The sequence below is a fragment of the Trachypithecus francoisi genome, unplaced genomic scaffold (genome assembly GCF_009764315.1).
Source record: "Trachypithecus francoisi isolate TF-2019V2 unplaced genomic scaffold, Tfra_2.0 Lachesis_group15, whole genome shotgun sequence".
NCBI lineage: Eukaryota > Metazoa > Chordata > Mammalia > Primates > Cercopithecidae > Trachypithecus > Trachypithecus francoisi.
In genome coordinates this window covers 99690026-99715099 of record NW_022681460.1, presented here as the reverse complement: position 1 = coordinate 99715099, position 25074 = coordinate 99690026, and the positions used below count along the sequence as shown (strand labels likewise).

At 46.8% G+C, this 25074-nt stretch overlaps 1 protein-coding gene across 1 annotated transcript in view; it reads right to left on the bottom strand.

Moving 5' to 3' along the window:
• Window positions 1-799: 799 nt before the first annotated feature.
• Window positions 800-25074, bottom strand: part of MARF1 (meiosis regulator and mRNA stability factor 1) — a 48123-nt gene continuing 23848 nt past the window's right edge. The window contains 14 exon segments of the mRNA XM_033235652.1: window positions 800-3346; window positions 5252-5422; window positions 7143-7268; window positions 7356-7416; window positions 8727-8939; window positions 11137-11367; window positions 15268-15495; window positions 16498-16700; window positions 17932-18065; window positions 18229-18371; window positions 19194-19414; window positions 21882-22057; window positions 23100-23219; window positions 23345-23581. Coding sequence (XP_033091543.1) covers window positions 3102-3346; window positions 5252-5422; window positions 7143-7268; window positions 7356-7416; window positions 8727-8939; window positions 11137-11367; window positions 15268-15495; window positions 16498-16700; window positions 17932-18065; window positions 18229-18371; window positions 19194-19414; window positions 21882-22057; window positions 23100-23219; window positions 23345-23581 — 2509 coding nt within the window. The 3' untranslated portion in view covers window positions 800-3101.

Genomic DNA, 25074 nt, shown 5'->3' with positions numbered 1-25074 from the left:
TGCTCTCCCCCAGACAGCCGTCTTCTAAGCTACCACCTCTGAATCACCTTCCCAGGTGGGAAACGAACAAAGATAAATGCAAAGCCACCGTTCCAGCCCCAGTCCAGACCTAGCAAGACCTCCTTACCCCTCTCAAAAGGGGCACGATGGCTACACAACTTCTGCACAAATTTGCCATCGTGAAATACGTTTGGAAAGGACTTCAGCAGCTTTTAACATTGCTGAACTTGAAAAAAATTGCATCAAGCAGCAATTCACTCAAGGCTCTTCTGGGTCCTTTTAAATTCTTGCCAGAAGATGCAGGTGGCAGGGGTGACAGAGGGTAATGGCGGTCTCGGGGGACGGGAGGGCTTCACAACTGTGTCTGTGGAAGAAGTCTTTTCCAAATTGGCTTATTCAAAAAGCATGCTTAGCAGTGACCAAAAACGACACAGTTGGCACGGTGGATTTCTTTCACAAGAAGAAAGAGCCTAGGAATTAATGGAGTTTTCTAACTGGAAGGTTTTTGTGGTTACTGTATTTTCCCACATGTAATTACAAGCTGGAACAAAGGCTGGAAAACTTGGAGGATCCTGACTACGAAGGGCCCACCATCCAGCCACCTGCTTCGGTGTGTATTGAATTTAAAAGACCTCTAAGATGCAGACCGATTTGCTCTCCACCTCACAGTTCTATTTTCAGAAGAGTCAAGAAGTTGGGGAGACCCAAAATGAATGATGGCAGAACTGGATTGGTTTATAATTCCTCCCCACAGACAGACAGACAGACAGACAGACAGAACCACTTGGAAAACTCAAAATAGATGCTTGCTTGTAAAGTTTATTGACAACTGTTTGGTCCCAACACACAAAACAGCACTTGAACCACAACAAAAGTGTTCAAACAAAGTAGACAATTAAGAAAAACATCTCTTTCCCCCAAACCCAATCAAAAACAAACAGTGCAAGATGGGAAAGGGGGTTTTGGTGAAAACTTTTGTCATTTTTTTTAAACAGATAAATTTAATCTGGTACATCTTTCCACCCAGAAATAAAGAATTACATTGTCTTAATGCTCAAACATCATTTTACCACATCATTTAATTAAGCCTCTGGATAAAAAAATAGATAGCAATTGGACTGGCCATTGTGGAGTACATTATGAACACAACGTGCTTCCGACGTCTTCTCTCTCATTTTCAGACAGCGATTGTTAAGAGCCACACACACGTCCCAGACTAAGCAGCAACTCCAGTGAATGGTACTCAGACACACTCACGGGACGGCACAGAACTTGATTCTTCTTTGTCTGTTGCCCAAAGAACCTGTTCTTTGAGTCTGTTCCAGGTGACTTGTAATGATACCTCTCATGGTTTTAAAGTCCACCATTCTTTACATGCTAGCACAACTGAAGTCCAAGCGTGCAAACTCAGCCTTATGAAATCTTAGAACAAGGCAACTGATGTTCTCAACACCAACTATTACATTGTTTAAAAGCTCCTTTAAAAAAATTGCACATTTGCATTTCACTTCCTGTAACACTACGTCTGTAGAGGAAATGCCTTCAGGAGGATTCGGAGAGCGCCATAACACTTAAGAGGGTTTTTCCATGGTGTTCTGTCTTGACTGGGGCCATGTGTTGAGAACTGGGAATCACTGGCTTCATTAAAAGATTTGGGGAACAAAAAATCTGACTTGTAAAAATCTCTCTACAGCCCTTATTTTGTGGCATTTTATCAAAATGCTGGCTATGAAATCAGAGTCCATTTTCTGGCTTTCTAGAAGTTACCAAATATAAACATTTCCCCAAAAGAAACCATCTAACTAGTGGAAGACCTTACGCCAACAGGTTCTTTCTGCTCCATGAATGAATCCGCCTTTTTTGCCCGACAAATACAATCCATTGTAAATGTCAGGTTTCTCTAGGGGGGGTGAGAGGCCACCCGTCAGCGGACACCTCAGGCACCTAGAGAGGAAGGCCGTTCCACACCAGACGCCACAAAAAACCCAGACATGCTTCCAACAGCGAGAAGTAACGAGAGTAAAATCAGACACGATTAAAAGATGCTGAGCTGACATACACACACATAAAGCTTCCCAGCTACCGATACCAGCTTTAAAATATAATAACAAGGTTAAGTGGATCAACCTTGGCCTTCCTATGTGTAGGTAGAATTCCTGTCTCTTCCCAGTGGAAATCGTATTGATCCCGCTGCTGCTGAAGCACCTCCCCACTCAGCTCTGATTTGTAATTTATGCACTTGATGCATATTTTCAAAAATCAGACTCTTTCCAATGCTGCCTCTCGACACACAATAATGTGTGTTGTAATCCAAATGCTGACTTTAAATCCATGACATCGAGACCATCTCCTTTTCCTTAACCTAACCCATATCAAACTGGAACACAGATGGGAAGCTTAAAACATCCTCAACTTTCTAGAAAGCTCCTAAATGGAACCCCAAAGTAGAAACGTTTAAAAAAATTTGTGATGAAGCCACATTTGTCAACTACAGACATAGTTTAAATAAAAAACAAGGCACACTTACAAGTCACATGGAAGCCAGGAACCTTCACATTCCAACCTGAAAATACACTCCCAACCCCTCGCCTACCCTTCTCCTTCAGTGTGTGAACACACAGGCTTGCGGGACAGGCTTTGCTTCAAAGACATGCCACGCACTGGGTTAATACTGTCGGAAACACCAGTAAGCAAAGGCTGAGAGACTATATTATGCTACATGTAGGATGACACCACTGACGTGGCTCAATGGAAGCAAAACCGCTTCCTGCTAGTTGAGTTCTTAGTGCTTTCTTCTTTTGGAACACCATTATATTTCATAATAGTTAGGGAAGTTTGGTAAAATATATTAAGGATTCTTTAACAAATGCCACAAGTTCTTCAAATAATTGAAAAAAGAAAAAGGAAGAATAAAGAAAAGAAAGACTTCAGCTCAAAGCTGTGTTCAATGTAAAAGAAAAACATGATGGAATACAGGTAAGATGAAGTAAAGGGCTTCAGGGGCTTTTCATGACACAGAAAAGGATGTATTTTTGAAACCCACTTTTGTGTGCAGAATCAGACAGTGTTTTCCCATCCTAATTCTATATTGGAAATGGGAGTTAAAGCTTGGTTATGGGTGCTAAGGAAAAGTTGGCTGCCAATTTGACTCTATTTTTGGGTTGCTTTTTGGCCGGGCTTTCCGCAGGGTCCTTGATAAGCTGTGACTCGGAGGTTTCCGAGGAGGGGCAGGGAGGCAGGGGGACAGCTGCTGAGATGCAGGAAGAGCTGGAGTCGGAGGTCAGAGTTTTGCTCTTTCCTGGTATTGGAATCTCCATTTTTCCTTCTTGGTTTAAAATCATCATTTCTGGAAACACAGAAAAGCAAACAGATTCAGTTCCAGGATCTGTAAAAAGTGCGGGTTTTCTCTTTCTTGCTCATATTTGCTCAAAAGATAATAATAAAAAGCCTCGAAATGCTACATCTATGCCACAGTTCACATATGAGTTGTGTGGCCAGTGTACTTGGCAGAGAAGTCAAGTATCTATTAACTGCATCCCACCTCTCCCACTGGATTACCAAGTTGCAAAGATCTCTATTTTGAGCTATAAATTATTGAGCAAAGGTTAACCCTTTTTTTTTTTTTTTCCCATTTTGGATTCTCTGCTCATTCATTCTCCCTGCCAGATATTAAGGACCCATAAGCTAACCACGACTTAGAGACTTCCTGAGGCAGGAGGCGGGGGTGGGGTCGGAGCGTCTCAGTGTCAGGGAGCTCCAAGCCCGTTCCATTTAGAGAGGACCTACGCTCCCCATGGGTCTATTACCGGGGATAAGAAAGGACTGCGCCAAGTCAAAATCACCCTCAGAACCAGGAGGTGGAGCACAGCCAGCTCTCCCGCAGTGCTTCCGGACTGCCATTTCTGGGGCTGAGCCACATGTCATTCACGTGCTCGACACACAGGGCCATGCTGCTTGAAACAGATGCATCATTATGCCTTAGGCTCCCACTGCATAGGGCACAGGGCTCCAGATCCCAAAGGCCCACGGAAGGTGAGCGTGGCAGAGGGGACGGCAGAGCCAGCTCCCTGCCCAGGCTGACCCTCAAGAGGAGAGAGACCGACAAAACTGCCCACACTGTTTTAATTACTTTCCTCTCTCATCCTGTGCATGCAGCCGAACTTGCTCAGAATAAAGGCACAAAGGCCACAATCCCACAAACGAGCTAACGTCAATCTGCCACCAACCCTAGCGAGGCACTGCATAGGAGCATGGCGTGCGTCTAGGCCTGCCTGCACAGGCTGCTTCAATCCGCAGGCAGTTACTTCCCCATCTCCTATTTTCCAAGGCAACAGCCTCAGTTCTTTTCCTGGGCAACAGTGCTGAACACTGCTGAGGACAACAGTGCTGAACACATGCTGAGATGGTAAAAGCCAAGCCAGGAGTCCGCGGGGTTGTTCCTGGTGACCTGGAAAGCAGCATCAGCAGTGGGGAGGAGCTGGGTTCCAACAGATGAAGAGCAGGGAAGGACCTGTACGGGGCAGATGTGCTGTCCCCTCCAGAGGCCAGGCGACACCACAGGACAAGAGGGCTTGGGTTCCAATCCCGGCTCTGCCCTTGCTAGCCCAGCAGCCCAGGGCCACTGCCTCTCTAGTGACAGCACCAGCTGTGCCTTAGTCACGCAGCCTGTGGAATAAAGCGGCTGCCCCACACCTGGAGCGTGGTGAGAGCTCAATGTGATGGTGTCTGTCAGCCCTGAGCACAGGGTCAGCACCAACGCCTGCACGAGGCTGGGACTCAGCATGCTCAGCTTCCTGTCAGTTCTCAGATCACTGGACAGAATCCAGGGGCTCCAGCCACATGCACCTCCCTCCATTCACCCGTTTATGAAGCTCTGGGCCCTGTGGCCACCATGGGTGACGCGCACGCCTGGTGACAGGCATACCTGAGAGCAGCTGAGCCTCCACAGAGTCTGGGACAGCGAAGCCCAAAAGGCCCCCGACCCTCCCCTGTGGACTCGTCCACAGCCCGAAGCCACCAGCCCCCAGAGGTGCCAAATCGCCCTTGCCTGACGCTCACCAGGCAACCTGGGGCTGTGCAACCAATTCTGCAGGAACCCAGGTGGGGAAAGAAAGTCAAATAATCAGCGCAGTGTTTTTCACCTGAAAAGGGGGAGTCCCTTCCCACCTCCGTCATTTACTGTATCAGCATGTCATCGTGGTTTTGTTTTCAACCCCAAAGAAAACCCCCACGACAACACGGAGTCACCCACCAGAAGGCTCCTGAGGGTGCTCCTCAAACTGAATGAGATCAGCAGATTGGAGGATGACGGGGTCTGGTCTCAGCTGAGGGGACGGCAGGCACGAGGGGACGGGTGCACACAGGAGGTCGACGGGGGAGTCGTCGGTCAGGCGGAGAAGCTCCTGCTCCGTGTGACTGGGCCCTGGACAAAGAAGGCGGGCTGGGGCGCTACAGGACCTCCACACCCACCCCCAGCACACACCCCAGGCTCACACCTGAAGTTTTCCTTCTAAGCCTTAAAGATTAAGAGAGTCAAGAAGTATTTAGGTATTAAAAAAACAAACCAACCCAAAACCCACTAACAGGAAGATCCTGGTAATGGAATGCCTTAATAAGCTAGTTCTCCTGAAGATCTGTGTTCTCAGGAACACCGGCCCCTAAAAGGCCCAACCAGATAAAAGGGTCCTGTAGTCAGTTTCCAAAGAGAGGGGACAGCCTGAGACGGGGTGTACGTGGTTATCAGCAAGCGGAAGCCCAGAATCCAAAGCCCTGGGCTTGGTTCCGCGGCTTCCTAGCTGCCGACTATGGGCGAGCTGTGGAATACATGACTGCCCGAGAACTGCGCGCCTCCGCTGCAGAATGGAGGTCAGTACTGCTGAAGGCTGTGGGGCAGCTTCGGCAGCTGATTCCCAGGAGGGCACCTCATAAAACGTCAAATGCCATGTAACTCAGTTATCCTAAGGGCACAGGGGACGGTAACGTGCTATCTATCTCACCACATCTTTTGAAGACAAAATTCTCACCTATAACGATGAATTCAAAAGTCCTTCAGAAAAGTTAGAACTGCTGTAACATTCATGAGAACTGGCCTCTATCTACTACAGAGGTGGATCTACCTGAAATCTATGTGACTCAGTGTAATTTTGGGTAATATTAAGCATTAGTATATCAAGTCCTGCCTAGGGCTGTCCTGTGACAAACACGCCTTGACCAGCCTTGAGTCAGGCGCCCTGAGCCCACTTCTGGATCAGGCCTTGACCTTGGCCTTCCATCTGGATTGGGCCTTGACCTTAGCCTTCCGTGTCTGTTGCTGAACTTGCCGGGTCCAGCCTTAGCTTGAGTCATTTTAGTGAGAATCCCGTCGCCCTTGAGACCTCATCACCCTTCATAGCTGATGTCTGGATCCTTGGTCGGCCGGCCCGCCTGCCCGTAGCAGGAATCCTCTTCGTAATTTCCCACCCCGAGCCCTCACTCTGCTCCTAGGCTATGTATTGGGAGTTGGCTCTCTCCCCGCTGTTGCAAGTGTCATGAATTTCCATTATAATAAGTGTCAGAATAATTTTTTTCTTCAACACCTGAATTGAGGTAAGACGATCATTATTGGGTTGCCAACATCTTTCAGGGACTTTTTTTTTTTTTTTGAGACGGAGTCTCGCTTTGTCACCCAAGCTGGAGTGCGGTGGCGCAATCTCAGCTCACTGCAAGCTCCGCCTCCCGGGTTCACGCCATTCTCCTGCCTCAGCCTCCCGTACAGCTGGGACTACAGGCGCCCGCCACCACACCCGGCTAATTTTTTGTATTTTTAGTAGAGACGGGGTTTCACCGTGTTAGCCAGGATGGTCTCGATCTCCTGACCTCGTGATCCGCCCGCCTCGGCCTCCCAAAGTGCTGGGATTACAGGCGTGAGCCACCGCGCCCGGCCCTCAGGGACTTTAACCAGTCAGCCAAACAATGCTAACAAATAAAGGTCAATTTTTCCCTCTGCTACTAATTAAATACCAAAACTGCTTTGAAAACTGTGTGGCTATTTAACTTCAGCGGATGGGATGACTTGCTGGAGTCCTTTCCCTCTCTCTGCCCGACCCCAAGCCATTTCTCCTAGAGTTTCACAAGCTCTTATGTCTCTGCTTGTCCTCTCTTACCACTGCCACCAGCTCCAAGCTCGAGTTCCGAGGCTGTGTGCGGTTCGGGCACCTCCAGGATGCGCTCGCCCTCCGAGGGCTGGTTTTCATGATTGGCAGGGGAGAGACCGAGTGAACTCAAACGACCTGCAGGACAAACAGCACCCGTCAGAGAGAAATGTCAGTGAGAGAACCGTGATTTTTTAAGGGGGGAGGGAATGGGTGCTTACTTACTTTTCATGTCATTTTTTAACACTACAATTCTCTTATGACCATGTCCTTTTATCCAGACCACCTGCACACAAGACATACTACTGGTTAAGCAGTGGAAAAGGAGGGGACAGAAGCCCTAACATTCAGGAAGAGTGTGACCTACGGTGCCTGCCTTAGGCTAGAATTTAGGAGCTGAGTTACTGCCAAGAAGCATGTTTCTCTACTCTCTCCTTAGCTTTTAAAGCAACAGAAGCAGCTGACAGAAACACGCCCCTATAAAAAGCAGAGTAGTTCCAAACCATGAGACACAGTTTCAGAAATATTCTTTATAATTCTTAAAAAGACTGTCTTCCAAACACTAGTCTTGGCATATAAATTAAGGTAGCTCGCCCATGAGAGTTCTTGCCATTTTTTTGCAGAAACACCACCTAAAAGAATTAAGAGCAATCTCTCAGACCCTTTAAACTAAGTTCATGATCAGAATCATAAAGTCCTCTCCCTGATGGTGCCGCTCTCCATCTCAGCCAAGCAGAGTGGTAGTAGTGGAGCTGGGCTCCCAGGCCCCCGACATGTGCACCCCGTGGCCAGGTCACTGATGGCAGCTCCCAGGCGAGTTTTGCCTGGGTCCTTGCTACTTGCTCTATTCTACTATTTTCACTTGGCTCAATCCCTCCATCTAACACTGACCCAGACCTCTGCAGGGAACTGGCCAGGATCCTAGCCCAGTTCCCTCCTCCATGCCTGCTTCTCTCTGCTCTACCATGGACAGCGCCACTGGGTGCTTTTCAAACGCAAACCTGGGCTCCAGCTCTCTCAAACACAGTCCTCCCTCCTTACCTGGAGGAGCCACATCCTCCCTAACCGAGCTCTCGGCTCCCTGTTAGGCTCTCCACACTCCATGCCACTTGTCACATCCCTGCATCTGCTCATGCCATCATCCCCTCTGCCCAGAATGCTCTCTCCCCTCCTTGTCATGTGGTTCCCTTAGGCACATCCTTGCAGGTTCCGTACCAGACTCCCCAGGCTTGGGAAGTGGGCCCTGACACGGCCTTCCTCAACGCGCCCACTGAGTAGGGGGCTCCTGGCCATCACTGCACTGACCACCCTGACTAGTTGCCTGCTTGGGGATCCTGACTCTCCCATTACCCAACACCTTTCTGAGGTTAGAGCCTGAAACTTACTCACCTGACATACAGGGATTTAATAAAGGTTTACAGAAAGAATCAAGGAGAAATGCTAAAATCATTTACTTTAGACCAACAGTATGTTTTGAAAGGATCAATTCAAAATGCCTGCCGTTCCGTTATTCTGGCAGCATTTTATTTTTCTGTTCAGGAGAGTTAGCCTGTGGCTCAGCTCTTCAGAAGATGCTCTCCCGGAAGTTGTGCCCACCTGTGGAATTGCTCCCAAGAGCTCCTCCACGCTGTTGTGGCCATAGGTCTTGGGCTGCAGAGTTTCTCCGACATACTTGGTATAGGCCATGGAAAACTCATGAAGGAAAATCTGCTGGTAGTGGTAAGTATGAAGTAAAGAGCGCACGTTCTTTGCAAACAAATACAGACTTGTGAGCTTCACACATTCTTCCATCTTATCATTAGTGAAAACCTGGGTAAAAAGAAAAAGTAGCATTAGAAATGTCAGTGACTGGCCCTGCCCCCTGGAAAGTGAGGGCCTCCCACTGAGGGAAAAGGCCCAGAGGTGAAGACGAAGAAGAAGGCAACGAAGAAGATGAAGATGAAGAAGGAGACGACAAAGACGAAGACGACAATGAAGAAGACGAAGACAAACACGACAAAGACAAAAAAGACGAAGATGAAGACGACACAGGCAACAAACATGAAGACAAAGACTAAGAAGATGAAGACAAAGACAACGAAGACGACGAATTAGACACAGATGAACAAGATGAAGAGACACAAAAAACGAAGAAGAAAGGAGGAGGAGGAAGGAGGAAGGAAGGAAGGAAGGAAGGAGGGAGGGAGGGAGGGAGGGAGAGAGGAAGAAAGGAAGTGGGGAAGGAAAAGGAGGAGCGTCAAGGATTTCCTCCAAGAGAAGGCTATAGCCTCCAGCAAACTTCAGTTCTATTTGTAAGTCGAAGGCTGCAGTGGTCTGAAGAAATTGTGTGAGTAGGGAAGAAATCAGGGGAGGCAAACCATGGCGGCAAATCACTGTACACACAGTGGACACTGAGGCCATTAAACTACCTCTCAAACCAGTTTTCCAAGAAACACTGTGATGGAGGATGACGCTAGCATTATTTAAGAACACATCAAAAGTAACAAGAAACAAACACAAAACCCTTGTGTATGCAGGGTAAGGAAGCAGGTTTCTGTACCATAAACCTTTTCAGAGTGTTTAACATGCTCTGGAGTCGCCAAGAGAAAGGATATTCCCAATCTTAGCTAGCCAGGGAAAGTCCTTTGTCCTGGAACATCCATTAACACCTATCCAGAACTGGTGTTCTTAGGATAGATATTAACAGAGTTTAGAAAACGTTGGATGTATATCCTTTCCTTATTTAATGATCAGTCCCATAGTTAGATGATGATGGCGTAACATTCTTCTTTTAAATTGCTGGGGCTCATTTGTTAATATCTTATTTAGGATCATTTTCTCTTAAGGGACTATCTTATGTTTTTGGTATTAAACTTATTTTGGCTTCATAAAAATAAGTGGTAAGCTTTCCTTTTTTTTCTTTTTCAGCAGCCTAGCGCAGTATTTTTTTTTCTAGGAGATGGATTCTTGCTATGTTGCCCAGGCTGGCCTCAAACTCCTACTCCTGGGCTCAACTGATTCTCTAGTCTCAGCCTCCTTAGTAGCTGGGATTATAGATGTGTACCACCTCGCCTGGTCCAGAACGATTTTTTTTTTTTTTTTTTTTTTTTGAGACGGAGTCTCGCTCTGTCGCCCAGGCTGGAGTGCAGAGGCCAGAACTCAGCTCACTGCAAGCTCCACCTCCCAAGTTTACGCCATTCTCCTGCCTCAGCCTCCCGAGTAGCTGGGACTACAGGCGCCCGCCACCTCGCCCGGCTAGTTTTTTTGTATTTTTTTAGTAGAGACGGGGTTTCACCGTGTTAGCCAGGATGGTCTTGATCTCCTGACCTCATGATCCGCCCGTCTCAGCCTCCCAAAGTGCTGGGATTACAGGCTTGAGCCACCGCGCCCGGCTCAGAATGATTTTTTAAAAGGTAGATTTATCTGTTCTTTCAGGGTTGGTTAAAATTCCACTGTTATCTCACTTGGTCCTGATGCCTTTTTCAGTGGTAAATTTCAGGGATCTTTTATAGTCTCTTTTATGGTAACTGGTCTAATTTTTAACTTCTTGAGTGAGTTTTGGCGACTAATTTTTCCAGGATTTCATTTATTTACTCTAGGTTTTTGTATCTGTTGCCTGAGAATTGCATGCAGTAGTCTCTTAAGATTCTCCCAATCTTGGAGCACCATTCTTGAAAGGCTGCCTGCGGACTGGCTGGGCAACCTTCCTTTCTGCCCTTGCCTCACTCAACTCTCACTTCAAGTCACCACATAAACCATCTCACTTAGAAAGATAAACAGTAGCAAAATCCATCCTGGAACAGGACAAACACACCCTAGTGCCAGGATGAGGAGACCAGGCTTTCAATGGCTTTTGCCACCTATTTAGGCAGGGCTGCTTCACTGCCTGAGGTCTCAGCGTGTTCATCTATGAAATGGTCTCTCAGGTCCCTTCCAGCTCCACACACTCTAATCTAGACCAGCAGGTAATCCGGAAATGCACAATCGATAGTTTGCAGTATTTCTAAAGAGCCATTAACGTGCGTACCTCAACCAAGTATGGCAGGCTCTTCAGCAGTTCAGTCAAGGTCATGAATCCATATTCACAGGGGTTAAGGGGAGTGTTGTGGGTACTTTCGTAATGTCTCTTGAGCTCCTCAACAGAAAGATGGGTGGTTCCTTCCCAAGACATCAACAATACCAGCAACTGGGCAGTGAGAGATCGTAGAGACTTTCGGTTGATCAGCTGAATCTGTCTGCCAGATTCTATATCGGCAACCTGGGGAAAATGAGAATTCATGCTTTCAGAACTCCAGAGAGATAACCTTGGTTATACCCAACTCGGCTCACTTCATTTTGGTTAAGGAGACCAACAGATGAAAAATCTGATTTTTTTTCTCCTACACTGAAATAAAGCAAGTGGGTTTGTTTTTAGCTTCTTTGGGACACCAGACCAACACAGAAGCAGAAACTGTCCTCCCCCTGCTGGTCCATAAGTGAAAACTCTCATCAAGGTAATAATGGAGGAGGAAATTGCATCATTCTCTTTATTTTTCATTCATTCTTTCCAAATCCCACTGTAAGAAGGAGACAGGCTGGCCAGCTGACGGCCAGTGGTCCAAGCTTGTGAAGTGTGGGTTGCTGTGCTCGAAGGAGGAGTAGGGGATGGGGAGGCTAAACTACAAGTAACACTCACATGGCTTCTGTGCAGACCCAGCTTGCCCATGTGCGTCCCCAGGGCAGGCTGGGGAGGTGAGAGAGGGTCTACTTTCACTACAAGGTAAGTTGCATTTTTCTAGTCTGCTATTACTAACCACAAAGCTGGTATTTTCATCCGACTAGTACCTGTCCACTCCTCAATTATTTCAGATTCTCAAGGAGATAAAGGGTTTAAGTGGCTAAATGCATTGACAGGGAAACCTCACAAAACAGAGACTGTCATGTGGGAACCAAACACCATGTGAAGAAACACGCATCTGGTGACTGAGCCAGCAGGCCTTGGGTGGCGGGGGTGAGTCGGTGGACTGAGCCTTTCCTGGCAAAAAAAACAGGCAGAGCTTTGGCACGCGTGCGGCTCCGGCACTGCTCTCACAAACCAGCGTTCATCCAGACAGCCTGTTTACCCCCTTTATCTGGTTTTCCTGCCAGGGCCAAAGGTCTCGGCAGGGCTAAGTCATCGTAAGTTGGCACTCTTTAGACCGTGGATTCTGACAGGCAGAGAGAGGTGGGTGGCATTGAGGAGCCATCCCAAGGTCAGGACATCTTTATCTGGTTCTGCCATGTGCCCAGAGCAAAGGCAGGAGGGAGGCTGGCAGGCTCCCACCCCACTTACCATGGTTATGGGACCGTACAGATTTCCTGCTCAGAAGCGAGTTTCATCAATCAACCGACACCATTCCAGGGAATCCCAGTCATCGTAGCTACCCGGACCCCCACCACCACTGCGGCCGCTTAGGAAAGAAACCAAACCAGAGCCTGCTCCTCTGGTACGACTTGGATCCATCCCTTGATTCTCAATCCCAGCCATGCATTAGAATCCCCCGGGGAGCTTTGACAAACACCAACGCTCACAGTGCACCTGGACTAATTCTGTGAGAATCTCAGCGGGAGGGTTGGAGAAGCTCCCAGGAGATCCAGTGGGCAGCCAGGGAGGCATCACGGAGCCTCTCTCAGCTCTCCCCATCCTTGTTGCTCACACCCCAGCTGCCCGCCCATCCCACTCACCCAGCAAAGCCCTAGGGCACAGCATGGGGTCTTCCTATCCACCTGAGCCCACCCCTTTCATCATCCTGCCAACTGAACACCAAGGCACCTGTCCCACACCACAGCCTTATGGCCTTTCAATGCCTTGCCTGTCATCTCCAATGACATCCTCTTCTGTTCAGTTTCACTGCAGACACCCGTCTCCAGGGTCACAGTGCAAACCTGTCATTACCCCATCCAACATAAATCACTCAAACCTCCTGAGCATCCCACTTGTAAAAGCAAGTCGGGAGCTGCTGTTGGGGTGAGAGTGCAGAAAGAGACTCTACCCGCTCAACTCCTCCCCTTCTCAAACCTCAGCAGTAATACTGCCTCCTATCTGCTGACAATTCGCCAGCCCCCTCCCTTGCTTCACTCTCCTCTTCTGTCATCCTGCCACTGACATTCTTGTCAATGTTGAAATTCCCTCATCCCATGCCTTTTCCTGGCGCCCATCCGTAAACTCCCACCTTGAATCCGACCACCTGCTTTCCCTGAGCCGACGCCTGCACAGCCACACCCCAACTGCTGCTCTCTGAGAGTCTACGGTGCCAATGTGCAGGGAGCTCGCGATCCCCCTGCAGCCCACATGACATCCAGATCAAGCCATTCTCCACTCTCCATGACAACTGCGGACCTTCTCCCCGCTCCTACCTCCTGAGCCCTGCCTCTCCTCTCTCTCTAAGCACAGATCAGTCCCTCTCTCTGGTGGAAAATCACTCTGGGAAAAGGACTCCCTTCTATTCCTGATGACAAACATCAGACCTGCCCAGGCCTGCCCCCAGCCTATTGCCCTGTATGCTTCCTTCTTCCTCTGTGTGCTAGTTTCCCAGTCTCCCACACCTCAAGGCCCTCCCGTCTTAGCCCTTCTCACCCTTGTATGTTCATCTTCTCTCTCTAGACAGATCCACATCAATGGCTTTCAGACTTGTTCAAGTTTTTCCAGGTAGGAAAACCAACAGCCCAAATCCTCCCTTGCTCCCTCAGCCCCACAGCCTCTAGCTGCTGCCCCAGCCCTCCATCTTCACAAGCAGACAAACCAGGTTGCTGTACAGATGACCTGGGCCATTTTCTCACCTCTCCTCACTCCTCACCCCACTCCCAGGTGGGTTCTGTCTGCACAATCGACGCTGCCACTGACCTGGCCGGCGGCACCAACTCTCCCCACTGAGCTAAACCCGGAGGTCAGGCAGTCCCTCTCTGACCTGCCTTCCTATGATGCTGCTGGCCATTCCTCTGTCTTGGCTCAGGGATGTTCTGCTCTCCGTGTGCTTCCTGCTCTCTCACCTCCTCCTCTAACCAACCAGTACCTAAGGAGAGCTCTGAGCCGTCCTACCTCTGCCAAGGTAAGAACTTCTTCTTCCCTGCAGTCCAATACATTCAGAACATAGTGGGGGCCAGGTGTGGTGGCTCATGCCTGTCATCCCAGCACTCTGGGAGGCTGAGGCGGGCGGATTATCTGAGGCCAGGAGTTCGAGACCAGACTGGTCAACATGGTGAAACCCTGTCTCTACTAACACCATGTTGACCCGTCTCTACTAAAAAAAATACAAAAAACTAGCCGGGCATGGTGGCGGGCGCCTGTAATCCCAGCTACTCAGAAGGCTGAGGCAGGAGAATCGCTTGAACCTGGGAGGTGGAGGTTGCAGTGAGCCCAGATTGCACTATTGCACTCCAGCTTGGGCCACAGAGCAAGACTCCATCTCCAAAAAACACCTCACCGTGGGAAGGAAAAGGAGAATGAACCCATTCTGGCTGTTTACGGAATTCAATGGCACAGAAATGTGTGCAGCTAGTAATGGGACTGTAACTGAGGGCGCGTCCTTCATGCTTCCCTTTCCATTCCTTCCTCCTGGCAGTGACTCCTCCTGGTCCTGTGGGGGAGGGGGCGGAAAACTGGCAGCTGCTCTGCCTAGGATGGGGAGGGTCAATGCAGTCCAGGGCAGGAAACAGGACGAGCTGCCCTTTCTACTACAGCTCTGCCAGCGACAAAGGCCACTCTGCACCCGCGCTGGCTCCTAAGCCTACTCCTAAATGGGTGAGAATGTGGAGAGACAAGACACTGTGTGATTACAGCTCCCAAGAACATCACAGGCAAAGCTCTCACTGGAAGGAGTTGAGCTCAGGCCAGCAGCGCTGAGGCGGCTGCACCTGATGACCAAACCCTGGGGTGAAGAGTGACCTCATCAGTTCACAAAGGCGTAGCTTTGGCAAGACCATTCAGAAACACACAAGAGGAAGACCAAAACTAAACTTCCAAACCAAGGCTTCTCCTATTACCTAATAAGCACTAATGACACAAAACAAGTTGTAAGGCTGTGACAGTTAAGTAGTTCAAGGTGTAAATACAGAAACGCTACAGGACATGCAAATGTCCTAATGAGAATTAGGCCACTATAAGCTTTATCCCATGACGAGGGGGAAAAAAAACATTTACCTTCACGACATGGCAGAGTTTCTGAGTTAAAGCCGAAATGGAACTGACATCATAGTCTTGGAGACGAAATGTATAACCAAAAGTTTTAGCATATTCTGTAAGGAGATCTGTCATCATAAGGCAGTTATCTTTTTGGGACCGAAGGAGTTTAACAAACTGGGCAGCTAGAGCTTTGAACCGCTCTACCTCTGTCAAAGTAAGGATCTTTTCTTCTCCACATTCCAATACCTTCGAAAACACACAGCGGGAGGAAAGGGAGAATAAACAAATCACAGTTGTTTACAGAATAGCAAAAAAATGTGTGCAATTAGTAATGAAAAAACAAGTGAGCATTACTGAATGGGTATAGAGTTTCAGTTCTGTGAGATGAAAAAGTTCAGAAGATTGCTTGCACAACAATGTGAATGTGCTGACCACTACTGGACAATAAATAAAAAAACAGTTACAATGCTAACTTCTGTGTTATGTGTATTTTGCCACAATAAAACAATTTTTAAAAAGCATTTTAGTAAAAAAAAAAAAAAATAATAAAATCAACAGAAATTTGGTTTAACTTAGCAACAGCTTAACAGCTTAGCACTGATGTTACCTCATGTACTCAGCCCTACCTTCAACATGAAGGTTTTGAAAAGTATAAAACTAATGAACAAATATTCAGTGTAAGAAATCAGCCAGGTGTGGTGGCTCACGCCTGTAATCCCAGCACTTTGGGAGGCTGAGGCTGGCGGATCAACTGAGGTCAGGAGATCAAGACCAGCCTGGCCAACATGGTGAAATCCCTCTCTACTAAAAATACAAAAATTAGCTGGACACAGTGGTGGGCACCTGTAATCCCAGCTACTTGGGAGGCTGAGGCAAGTGAATTGCTTGAACCCGCAGGTGGAGGTTATAGTGAGCTGAGATAGCGCCACTGCACTACAGCCTGGGCGACAAGAGAGAAACTCCGTCTCAAAACAAAAAAACAAAAAAAAACCAAATCAACCTACTTAACCCTTTTTTCAATAATTACCCTAAGACAAGTTTGAATAATTCTTTATTGAAGGAAAAAGCCATATTTATCTAAAAATACTAATGAGTCAGTAATAATGGCTTCTCTGATTGGAACAGCTTAGATTTTCATCCTCTTTCATAACTCCCTACTTCCCAGGAAAATAGGTCATGAATGTGAAAAAAAATTTCCAATATGTTGTCCAGAAAAACACTTTATAAAATTAGAATTTCTTCACTCACTTGTAAAGTATCAGGTATGGCTTCAAAAAGTTCAAGTAGTTTGGTAAACCCATAGTATGCAAGTTTGCACTGCCGGCCAAAGTGGTGATGGTAAGAGGGAATAAATTTATTAAAGGGCATCCGGAAATGGGGTTGGTGACGCAGCAAATCAACGACATCCTTGGAGAACTGTTTTGTCCTTTCTATTTCATCCTGAGTGCGTTCTTTAAAAAAAAACAAAAAACATAAAATCACAGTTTTTTTCTACCCATTTGTGTTCAACATCCATACTAGAGTAAATCCTTTTGGGAATTTATAAGTGATATCATCCTTGCATTCCAAACACACACAACCTAAAACACATACACTCTTCCCTCTTTGCAAGTGGTTCTCAAACATGTTCCAGGGTAGAATACCAGGAAGTCATGATACTATTATATTATGAAATGCATATATATTCATCTTATAAGCTAGAAACAAGGTCATCTTACAAGCTAGAAGCAATTTTCTAGCCCCTGCCCCGTATCTATTCAAATGACACACACTCAGGTCCCTGTACTTAAGCAAGTACTCTAGAAATTATTCCTATGAAATCACACTTCTGAATATCCCCATTATTTTTTGTTTATTCATCTGATCTTCAGTTAAAACTTGCTAGCAGAAAAGAGAATCAGGCTTCAAAAGTTGAAAAAGATGAGGAAAAGCTTAAGCTGAGATTGTTTCTATTAATTTTTAAGTGAGAACTGGAAAAGTACTGGCATTACTAACTTTGGCCCTGGAATTCTATGATTTCGTGGACATCAGTGTTCTGCAGGAGCAGTTTAAGAACCAGATAACAGAAGGAGTATATGACCATACAGTCACCCCTTGGTGTTCTCAAGGGATTGGTTCCAGGACACTGCTTGGATACCAAAATCCGCCACCTACTCAAGTCCTGCGGTCTGCCCCGCGGAACCTGCAGACACGAAGAGTTGGCCCTTGGTATCCATGGGCTTCGCATCCCTCAGTTCTGATCTCAACTGTAACTATTAAAATTTGAAAGGCAAAACAAAACATCCATTTGAGTTGTCTTCCCTTCTCAAGTGTGCACAGTAAATAAAGTAGCTCAGAGTTCAACAGAAGAGCGAAGCAACAGGCACGGTGACAGGTTCTCAACTGGATGACTACGGCTCACACAGCCACAGCCGCGCTGCAGGAGGCATTTGAGCAAAGTGCTGATGATGTCTGTTTTTCCCCTTAGAGTCAATTCTAAAAAGCCAGCCTGCTCTTCTTCTTGAGAATAGCTTCATCTGCTTTGAAGAACACAGAATCCAAAGAGCAGCAGTTTTCACACTGTGCTTTCTGTGGAATCTTCAGGAAGCATCGAGAGGGAGGGAAAACCACATCTTCCATGCCACACTATTTTAAAATAACAGGAGGTAGACAATATCCTTCTAGCAATTGTAAGTCACATACCTCTTTTGGGAATACAAATCACCATTTCATTATCTTGTTGGGACAAGCAGATGGTTGTGTCTGGAATCTCTGATACGATGTCAATCAACTCACAAACACCATATTCAGTGACATCCCAGTCCTTTGAGAAACACCTAGGTTTTAACAACAGAAGCGGATACGGAATGAGTAGTATCATTGGTAAAAGTACTACACATTTTCCGAAAGAATGCTTAATAGAAATATTAGATAACGATTTAGAATTTGGGAGAAGATAAAGTGTCTTAAAATATTTGCTTTCACTTCTGTTCAACTCACCAGTGATAAGCCTGTGAGAATTCTCTCACAATGACCTGTTTGCTGGCCTGGGATTTCAGAAGTTTCAGTAAATCCTGAGTAAAGCGTTTCACCTGGGCCCTGTGGGTAAGGGTCAGCAGACGTTTGGAGCCCATTCCAAGAATCTGCAAAGCAAATGGTTTATTTATACACATAAGACCTCAGCAGACAGTGACTTCCTTGCTGCTGGCTCACCCTCTCTTGGTAATAGCCTCAGAGAATGACTCCCTTCATGTAGAATGTGTGCAATTTGAAATACATCTGAATGAACAAAATGTAGTTGGTCAAAAGGAACAAACGTCCAACCTCCTGAAACTCTTATTGTTTTTGGCCTGGCGCACCCTCTCCCAAATAGTCGCTGAGTATAGAAATGAAAAGTGTAATCTTTTGAACAGAAAAGTTGTGAGTACAGAAATGAAAACTGTATTGGTTGTCCAGACAAATTGGTCTGCAAGTTTTTCAAGCCATTTTTAGTGAGTGCGAAGCTGTTAAAACACTGTGAGTTAACTGCAAAGTCCTCATAGGATCCAGTGCTACACTCTAGCCCAGTAACTAGTCTCCAACTAGTTACATTTAGAAGAAAGGTTAAGCCCTTGACTCTCACATAGGCACCAACATATAAGTACGTGGCTATTCACGGCAGCTTCCTCGTAACCATGAACAATTCTGGAGAAAGCTATGCTGGGATGAAGATGTACAGAGCTTAGAGGGAAAATCCTCCTCAGTCCTCCAAGGAGTTCCTCTAAAACCGGAAACTAGTAGCTTTCTGAAAAATTGAGAAGCCGCCTTTGTGTGTTACTCCTTCCCTCTAAATAAAGCTTTTAGAGGATGTTCCGCCCAGAACTGACTTCTTAGGAATTAACTATTACTGTTTCTTTGATGGAGGCAGCCAAAGCCACGGAGGAATATTCCTGCCTGTAAACAAGTAATCCTGTGACACGTCTTACCTGCAACACATGAGGCACTGCTTCTAATAACTCAATCAGCTTGGAGTATCCGTAGTCTGACACTCGGCACTGCTTTGCAAAATGATGGTGATAGGATGGGATGAAATGACTGATGGGTATGACACAAGATGGCTGGCTTTTCAGCAAGTCAATCACTTCTCTACTGAACTGGATCAGCTGGGGGTTACCTACAGGACTCTTCGAACGCAGAAGCCAAGGGTCTAGAGGAAAAACAACATGTATTAGACAGAAAGCACGGATTTCACCAGCTGAAAGGAAGGGAAATGGCCCTGCAGTCCTTGGCTTGAGTTCGATCATGGGGAAGCAGACGAAACCAAGTACAGTAGCTGCTTTACATCTCAGTTTCTATATTCAGGTCTCACAGTCCAATAACTAGCTAGCCTAACTTATTCATGGGCTGTCAAATGCTATCCCACTACTCCTCAAAGTTAAGTGGCCAAAGTAAAGCAGAGTCTACTATAGTTTTATAGAAGTGAAAGTACACAAGAAGCTCCCAGTTTAGAAACTAGTAATATTTTCAAGATCCACCTGAAACTTGGTCATGGGGAACACACTTTCCCACAAAGTTATAAATGATCATCAGGTAGGTAGCCCAGAAGAGCAAAATTAATCCATAGTGGAGCTGAAAATGTTACCCAGAAAACCACAGAAAGTAACAATGTTGTAAAATTAGCATGACATAAAAGGGTGTAAGAAACAGGTTTTTGTATCATCTTGACTGCTTATACCTATTAAAAATGTGTAAGTAATCAGATGGAAATCTTTATAGAAAAGTGGAGAGGCTTGCTGGGTATGGTGGCTCACGCCTGTCATCCCAGCACTTTGGGAGGCCGAGACGGGCGGATCACGAGGTCAGGAGATCGAGACCATCCTGGCTAACACAATGAAACCCCGTTTCTACTAAAAATACAAAAAATTAGCTGGGCATGGTGGTGAGCACCTGTAATCCCAGCTACTCAGGAGGCTGAGGAAGGAGAATGACGTGAACCCAGGAGGCGGAGCTTGCAGTGAGCCGAGATCATGCCACTGCACTCCAGTCTGGGTGACAGAGCGAGGATCCATCTCAAAAAAAACAAATAAATAAAATTTTTAAAAAGGTGGAGGCTTGTGGGCTCATGGCTTAGAAGTAAGGAGGAGCAGCATAATCTACGGCCCCTGAGGAGTCTAAGACAGAAGGAAACGAAAGGAAGTGTCCCATAAGAAACCCGAGTAGAAACATTCCTAAGAGCAGGCTGACTCAGAGAGAATTCCTTGGTTATCCTCACCTTTTTTCCTGTAGGGTAAGGGAGGTGAGAGAAGGAAAAGAAGTGTTGGGGACAAAGAGAAGGAAGTGTGTGTGTATATACAGGAAAGCACCAATGTTAAGTATTGTTCACAGGCAGCAGCCTTAGACATCTGCAACTCAGGACATGCCCGTAACTCTGACAGTCACCCAAGTCCAAATAGTTTAGTCTTTTACATTTAAATTTATTTTCACATTTATCAAAGTCCAAAATGTGGACCAAAATGACTTTCAAAGGTAAATCTGCATTAAGTGGTATTTCCTTCAAATACCTGAAATTTTTTTTTTTTTTTTTTTGAGACGGAGTCTCGCTCTGTCGCCCAGGCTGGAGTGCAGTGGCCGGATCTCGGCTCACTGCAAGCTCCGCCTCCCGGGTTTACGCCATTCTCCTGCCTCAGCCTCCCGAGTAGCTGGGACTACAGGCGCCCGCCACCTCGCCCGGCTAATTTTTTGTATTTTTTAGTAGAGACTACTAAAAATACCGGGTTAGCCAGGATGGTCTCAATCTCCTGACCTCGTGATCCGCCCGTCTCGGCCTCCCAAAGTGCTGGGATTACAGGCTTGAGCCACCGCACCCGGCCTTTTTTTTGAAGACAGAGTTTCAGCTGGGCGTGGGGGTTCAGGCCTGTAATACCAGCACTTTGAGAGGCCAAAGCAGGCAGATCACGAGGTCAGGAGATCGAGACCATCCTAGCTAACACGGTGAAATCCCGTCTCTACTAAAAATACAAAAAAATTAGCCAGTCATGGTGGTAGGCACCTGTAGTTCCAGCTACTCGGGAGGCTGAGGCAGGAGAATGGCGTGAACCTGGGAGGCAGAGGTTGCAGTGAGTCAAGATCGCACCACTGCACTCCAGCCTGGGTGAGAGTGAGACTCCATCTCAAAAAAAAAGAAGGCTGGGCGCAGTGGCTCACGCCTGTAATCCCAGCACTTTGGGAGGCTAAGGTGGGCGGATCATGAGGTCAGGAGATCGAGACCATCCTGGCTAACAAGGTGAAACCCCATCTCTACTAAAAATACAGAAAAAAAAAGTTCGTCGGGCGTGGTGGCAGGCGACTATAGTCCCAGCTACTCAGGAGGCTGAGGCAGGAGAATCACCTGAACCCGGGAGGCGGAGGTGGCAGTGAGCCGAGATCACACCACTGCACTCCAGTCAGGCGACAAAGTAAGACTCCGTCTCAAAAAAATAAATAAAAAATAAAACAAAGTCTAGTTCTGCCAACCCCTCAAGCATTTCAGAAGGAGTTTTCAAAAGATCAAAGGACACATTCATGGTGTTTTTACACTTGGCAAACTGTGCTGCTGTTTAAAATAAAAGCCAACAGCCTCCTCTGGTCTCACAGTGGACAGGTGGTAGCTCTAGGATAAAATGCCTGACACCTACCAGTGTTGGGAGGTGGGGGCTTGTTGTGAATCCATTTAACCACTTTGATGCCATTCTGAGCAGTGGCAATGTTTACACCTGGAACACAGGTGATGAAGTGTTCTAAGGGAACACCTCCTTGGTTTTCTTGCACTACTTCTAGATCGCCAAACTCTGCAGTGTAACAATCTGGAAAGCTGAAACAGGAAAAAACGAAAAAACAAAAAGGAAAGGTTAAATTAAACTAACAGAAAAGGAAGCGCTTGCTAAACAGAAGGCTTTGGTTTAATGTATGTGTTAATCATTTGTCTATTCGAATGCCCACCACCAGGTTTGAAGGTTAAAATTAAGGACCCAGGGAGGCAAGCATTGTGGCACTGGCCTCTTTGATGCAGTCTGATGGCATTTTCTGGGTACTTTTCCACGAGGGGGGTTAAAAATAAGGCAACTGGGCTCCAAGTCAGTTAACACGTCTGCTTCCACATCAGCAGGGGCATGCAGGCCACTGAGTCCTGTGCCGGCCTTTGTATTAAGTCTACTGTTGTGGCCCATGGACTGGTTAAATGAACTTCTGAGGAATCCTCGTCTCACAAGTCTTGAAATGTATGCATATTCGAAGCTGTGTACTCTCAACACTTGTGGAGATTTCAACGGCAGCACTTATGATACATCTCCCCGCTGTGGGAAGAAACTGCCCTCCTCACGTTTACGTTTCTAAAATGTAGCGCAAACACACATTTTCTTGTTGAAGTACTGAGTGAATGGATCCCATTTCAGATATAGAGTCACGTGTTGCTTCGTGATGGGGGGATGTACTAAAGAATGTGTTGCTGGGCGATTCTGTCATCTGAGATCATCAGGTGCACTCACAAGCCTAGATGCTGCAGCCCACTGCATACCTAGGCTGGTGCAGCCCACGGTTCCTGAGCTACACATCTGGACAGGCTGATACTGTACTGCACACTGAACAATTATAACACAATGGTATTAGTGTATCTAATCATCGAAAGGGATGGTGAAAATATGTGATTATAATCTTATGGGACCACTGTCCTACATACAGTCCATGGTTGGCCAAAATGTCGTTGTGTGGTGCATGACTGTACTTTGAAGGCTAAACACATGAGGATGAAGCATCGTATAGTACCTATTTGCAAAGAGGTGTGGGCAGAAAGGGCAGGCTTCCTATAAAAAGGAGAACTAGGGCATTATATCAACAAAGGCTTTGAGATGGTTCACCTCAATAAAGGCACGGTGCCCTCGTGGGTCTGGAGAAGACTGTGAACCTGGGGCGCAAATGTCTTCAAAGAAAGAATCACAAAAGGAATCTTGTAAGAGTCCGGATCAAATTCATGTTCGCTGAAGAAAAGAGAACACAATAGGAAGCTGACATTCCGCAGGCGTCTAAGATGTTCACAAGGTCATCCGAACATTCCATAATCTTATAGCAAAGAATTATTTCTAAAGGAAAACGAATGGCATACCTGAAATCCTTATTGGAACAATGCTGTCTACAGACAGGCTCGTGATATTCTAACTCTTCAAATATAATTGGGCTGCAATTCGTGGAGGAGCCGTCGTGTGACTGGGAAGACCCTAAGGGGCTCTGGCGGGCCTGACTGCTGGGTAGGAGACACACCAGCCGTCCATTTCCTTGTTCACGGATTGCAACCGTGTCTGTTAATTTATATAGATCTGACACATTCAACTTGTGTCCAAATCTAAAAGCAAGAAAAGAGAGATGTTGACTTAGAAGGTTTTTCTTTGATTATAGAGAAATACCCATCCTGTTTAAATAAAGAGCAATAACCAAGGATGGTTCCTCCATCTCTTCAAAGGTAAAACTGGAATAATTCCACTACAAATTCATTCACTAGCAAACCAGTGATGCTTGGTACTCCTGAGTCATCTCTGGCTCCGTCCATGACAATGTTCACATCATTTGGAAGCCACCCCTAGCCCCTGCCCAGTTTCTGTAAGTAACCTCACCGAATTCTCTGAGTTGGAAACCTCTCTCCATGCAGCTCCCCTCACTTCCAATTCTCTGTATTACTTCCCACCATCCCCACTCTCCTCTCAGAAGAATATGTGCTTTCCGTGACCCTCTCACCTCTCCTATGCCTCAACTGCGTGACCCACACACCCTGTGACACTGGACTCCCCAGTTTTCCTCCTGACCTGTATCTTTCCTACTTGGAACTTAAAGGCACTGGCCCTGGAGGCTGGCAGATTTGAGTTCACATCCTGACTCCACTTCAACCTGTGTGACCTTAGTCAAGTTCCATAACCAATCAGGGCCTCACTTTCTCCATCTGTAAAATGGGGTGATGACAGCGCCTATCTCACAGGGTCGATGTGAGGATTAAGTGTGGTTACGCTTGGACAGAACCTGGCTCATAGTAAGTGCTCAGTAAGTGTTCCCTGGTCTTCTCACTGCCTGACGAGTGGTTTCTTCCCAGTGTCCTACATGTACTCAGATTCCCATCTACCAAACCAGCCCCTGGTCCTCTTTCACCTCCCAGAGAGACACACTCGCCCTTGTACTCTCACTCTCAGTCTTGCACTCTCCTCTGTCCCTGTAATGGAAACATCCAGCTGCTCAGGAGCTGCTTCTGCTGTGTTACCCGCAAGTCTCTCAGCCCCTTCCCTCCTGTATTTTAGCCACAGGACTCTGCAGCAATGACTCAAAAGTGATCAGCAGCCTCTGCCTCATCCCCACACCTCATGCATTTCCTCATGGCCTTGGATCCCCCCATTCCTGATGTGCTCTCTGGGCACACATCCTGGGTGCTTGTCTACATCCCTGGCCCTGGTGGCACTCCATCCATTCCTGCCCTCTATTTCTCCTTCCCCTCCCAACCTTATCTGCCCTCCAGTCTGTCCCAATCATCTTAAAGGCAAATGACTGCTCTATCTTCAGAGCCTGCTTCTCTCCCAAAGAAGCCCCTCGATGTGCAGAAGACTACGTGAACTCTTTACCCAGCTACTCCAACGGCCCCCTAAAACCTGCATGTCCAAAACCAAGACCAAAAACTTGCTGTACCTCCTGGCCATGCTTTATTTCCCTATTTCCAGTTTAACTGTGCAACCATCATCCCAGTCACACAAAGCGAAACACTCAGAATCAAAACGATCCCTTCCTTTTACCTTGCTTGCTACGTAAAACTAGTTACTCTGGCCACATGTGGTGGCTTGTGCCTGTAATTCCAGCACT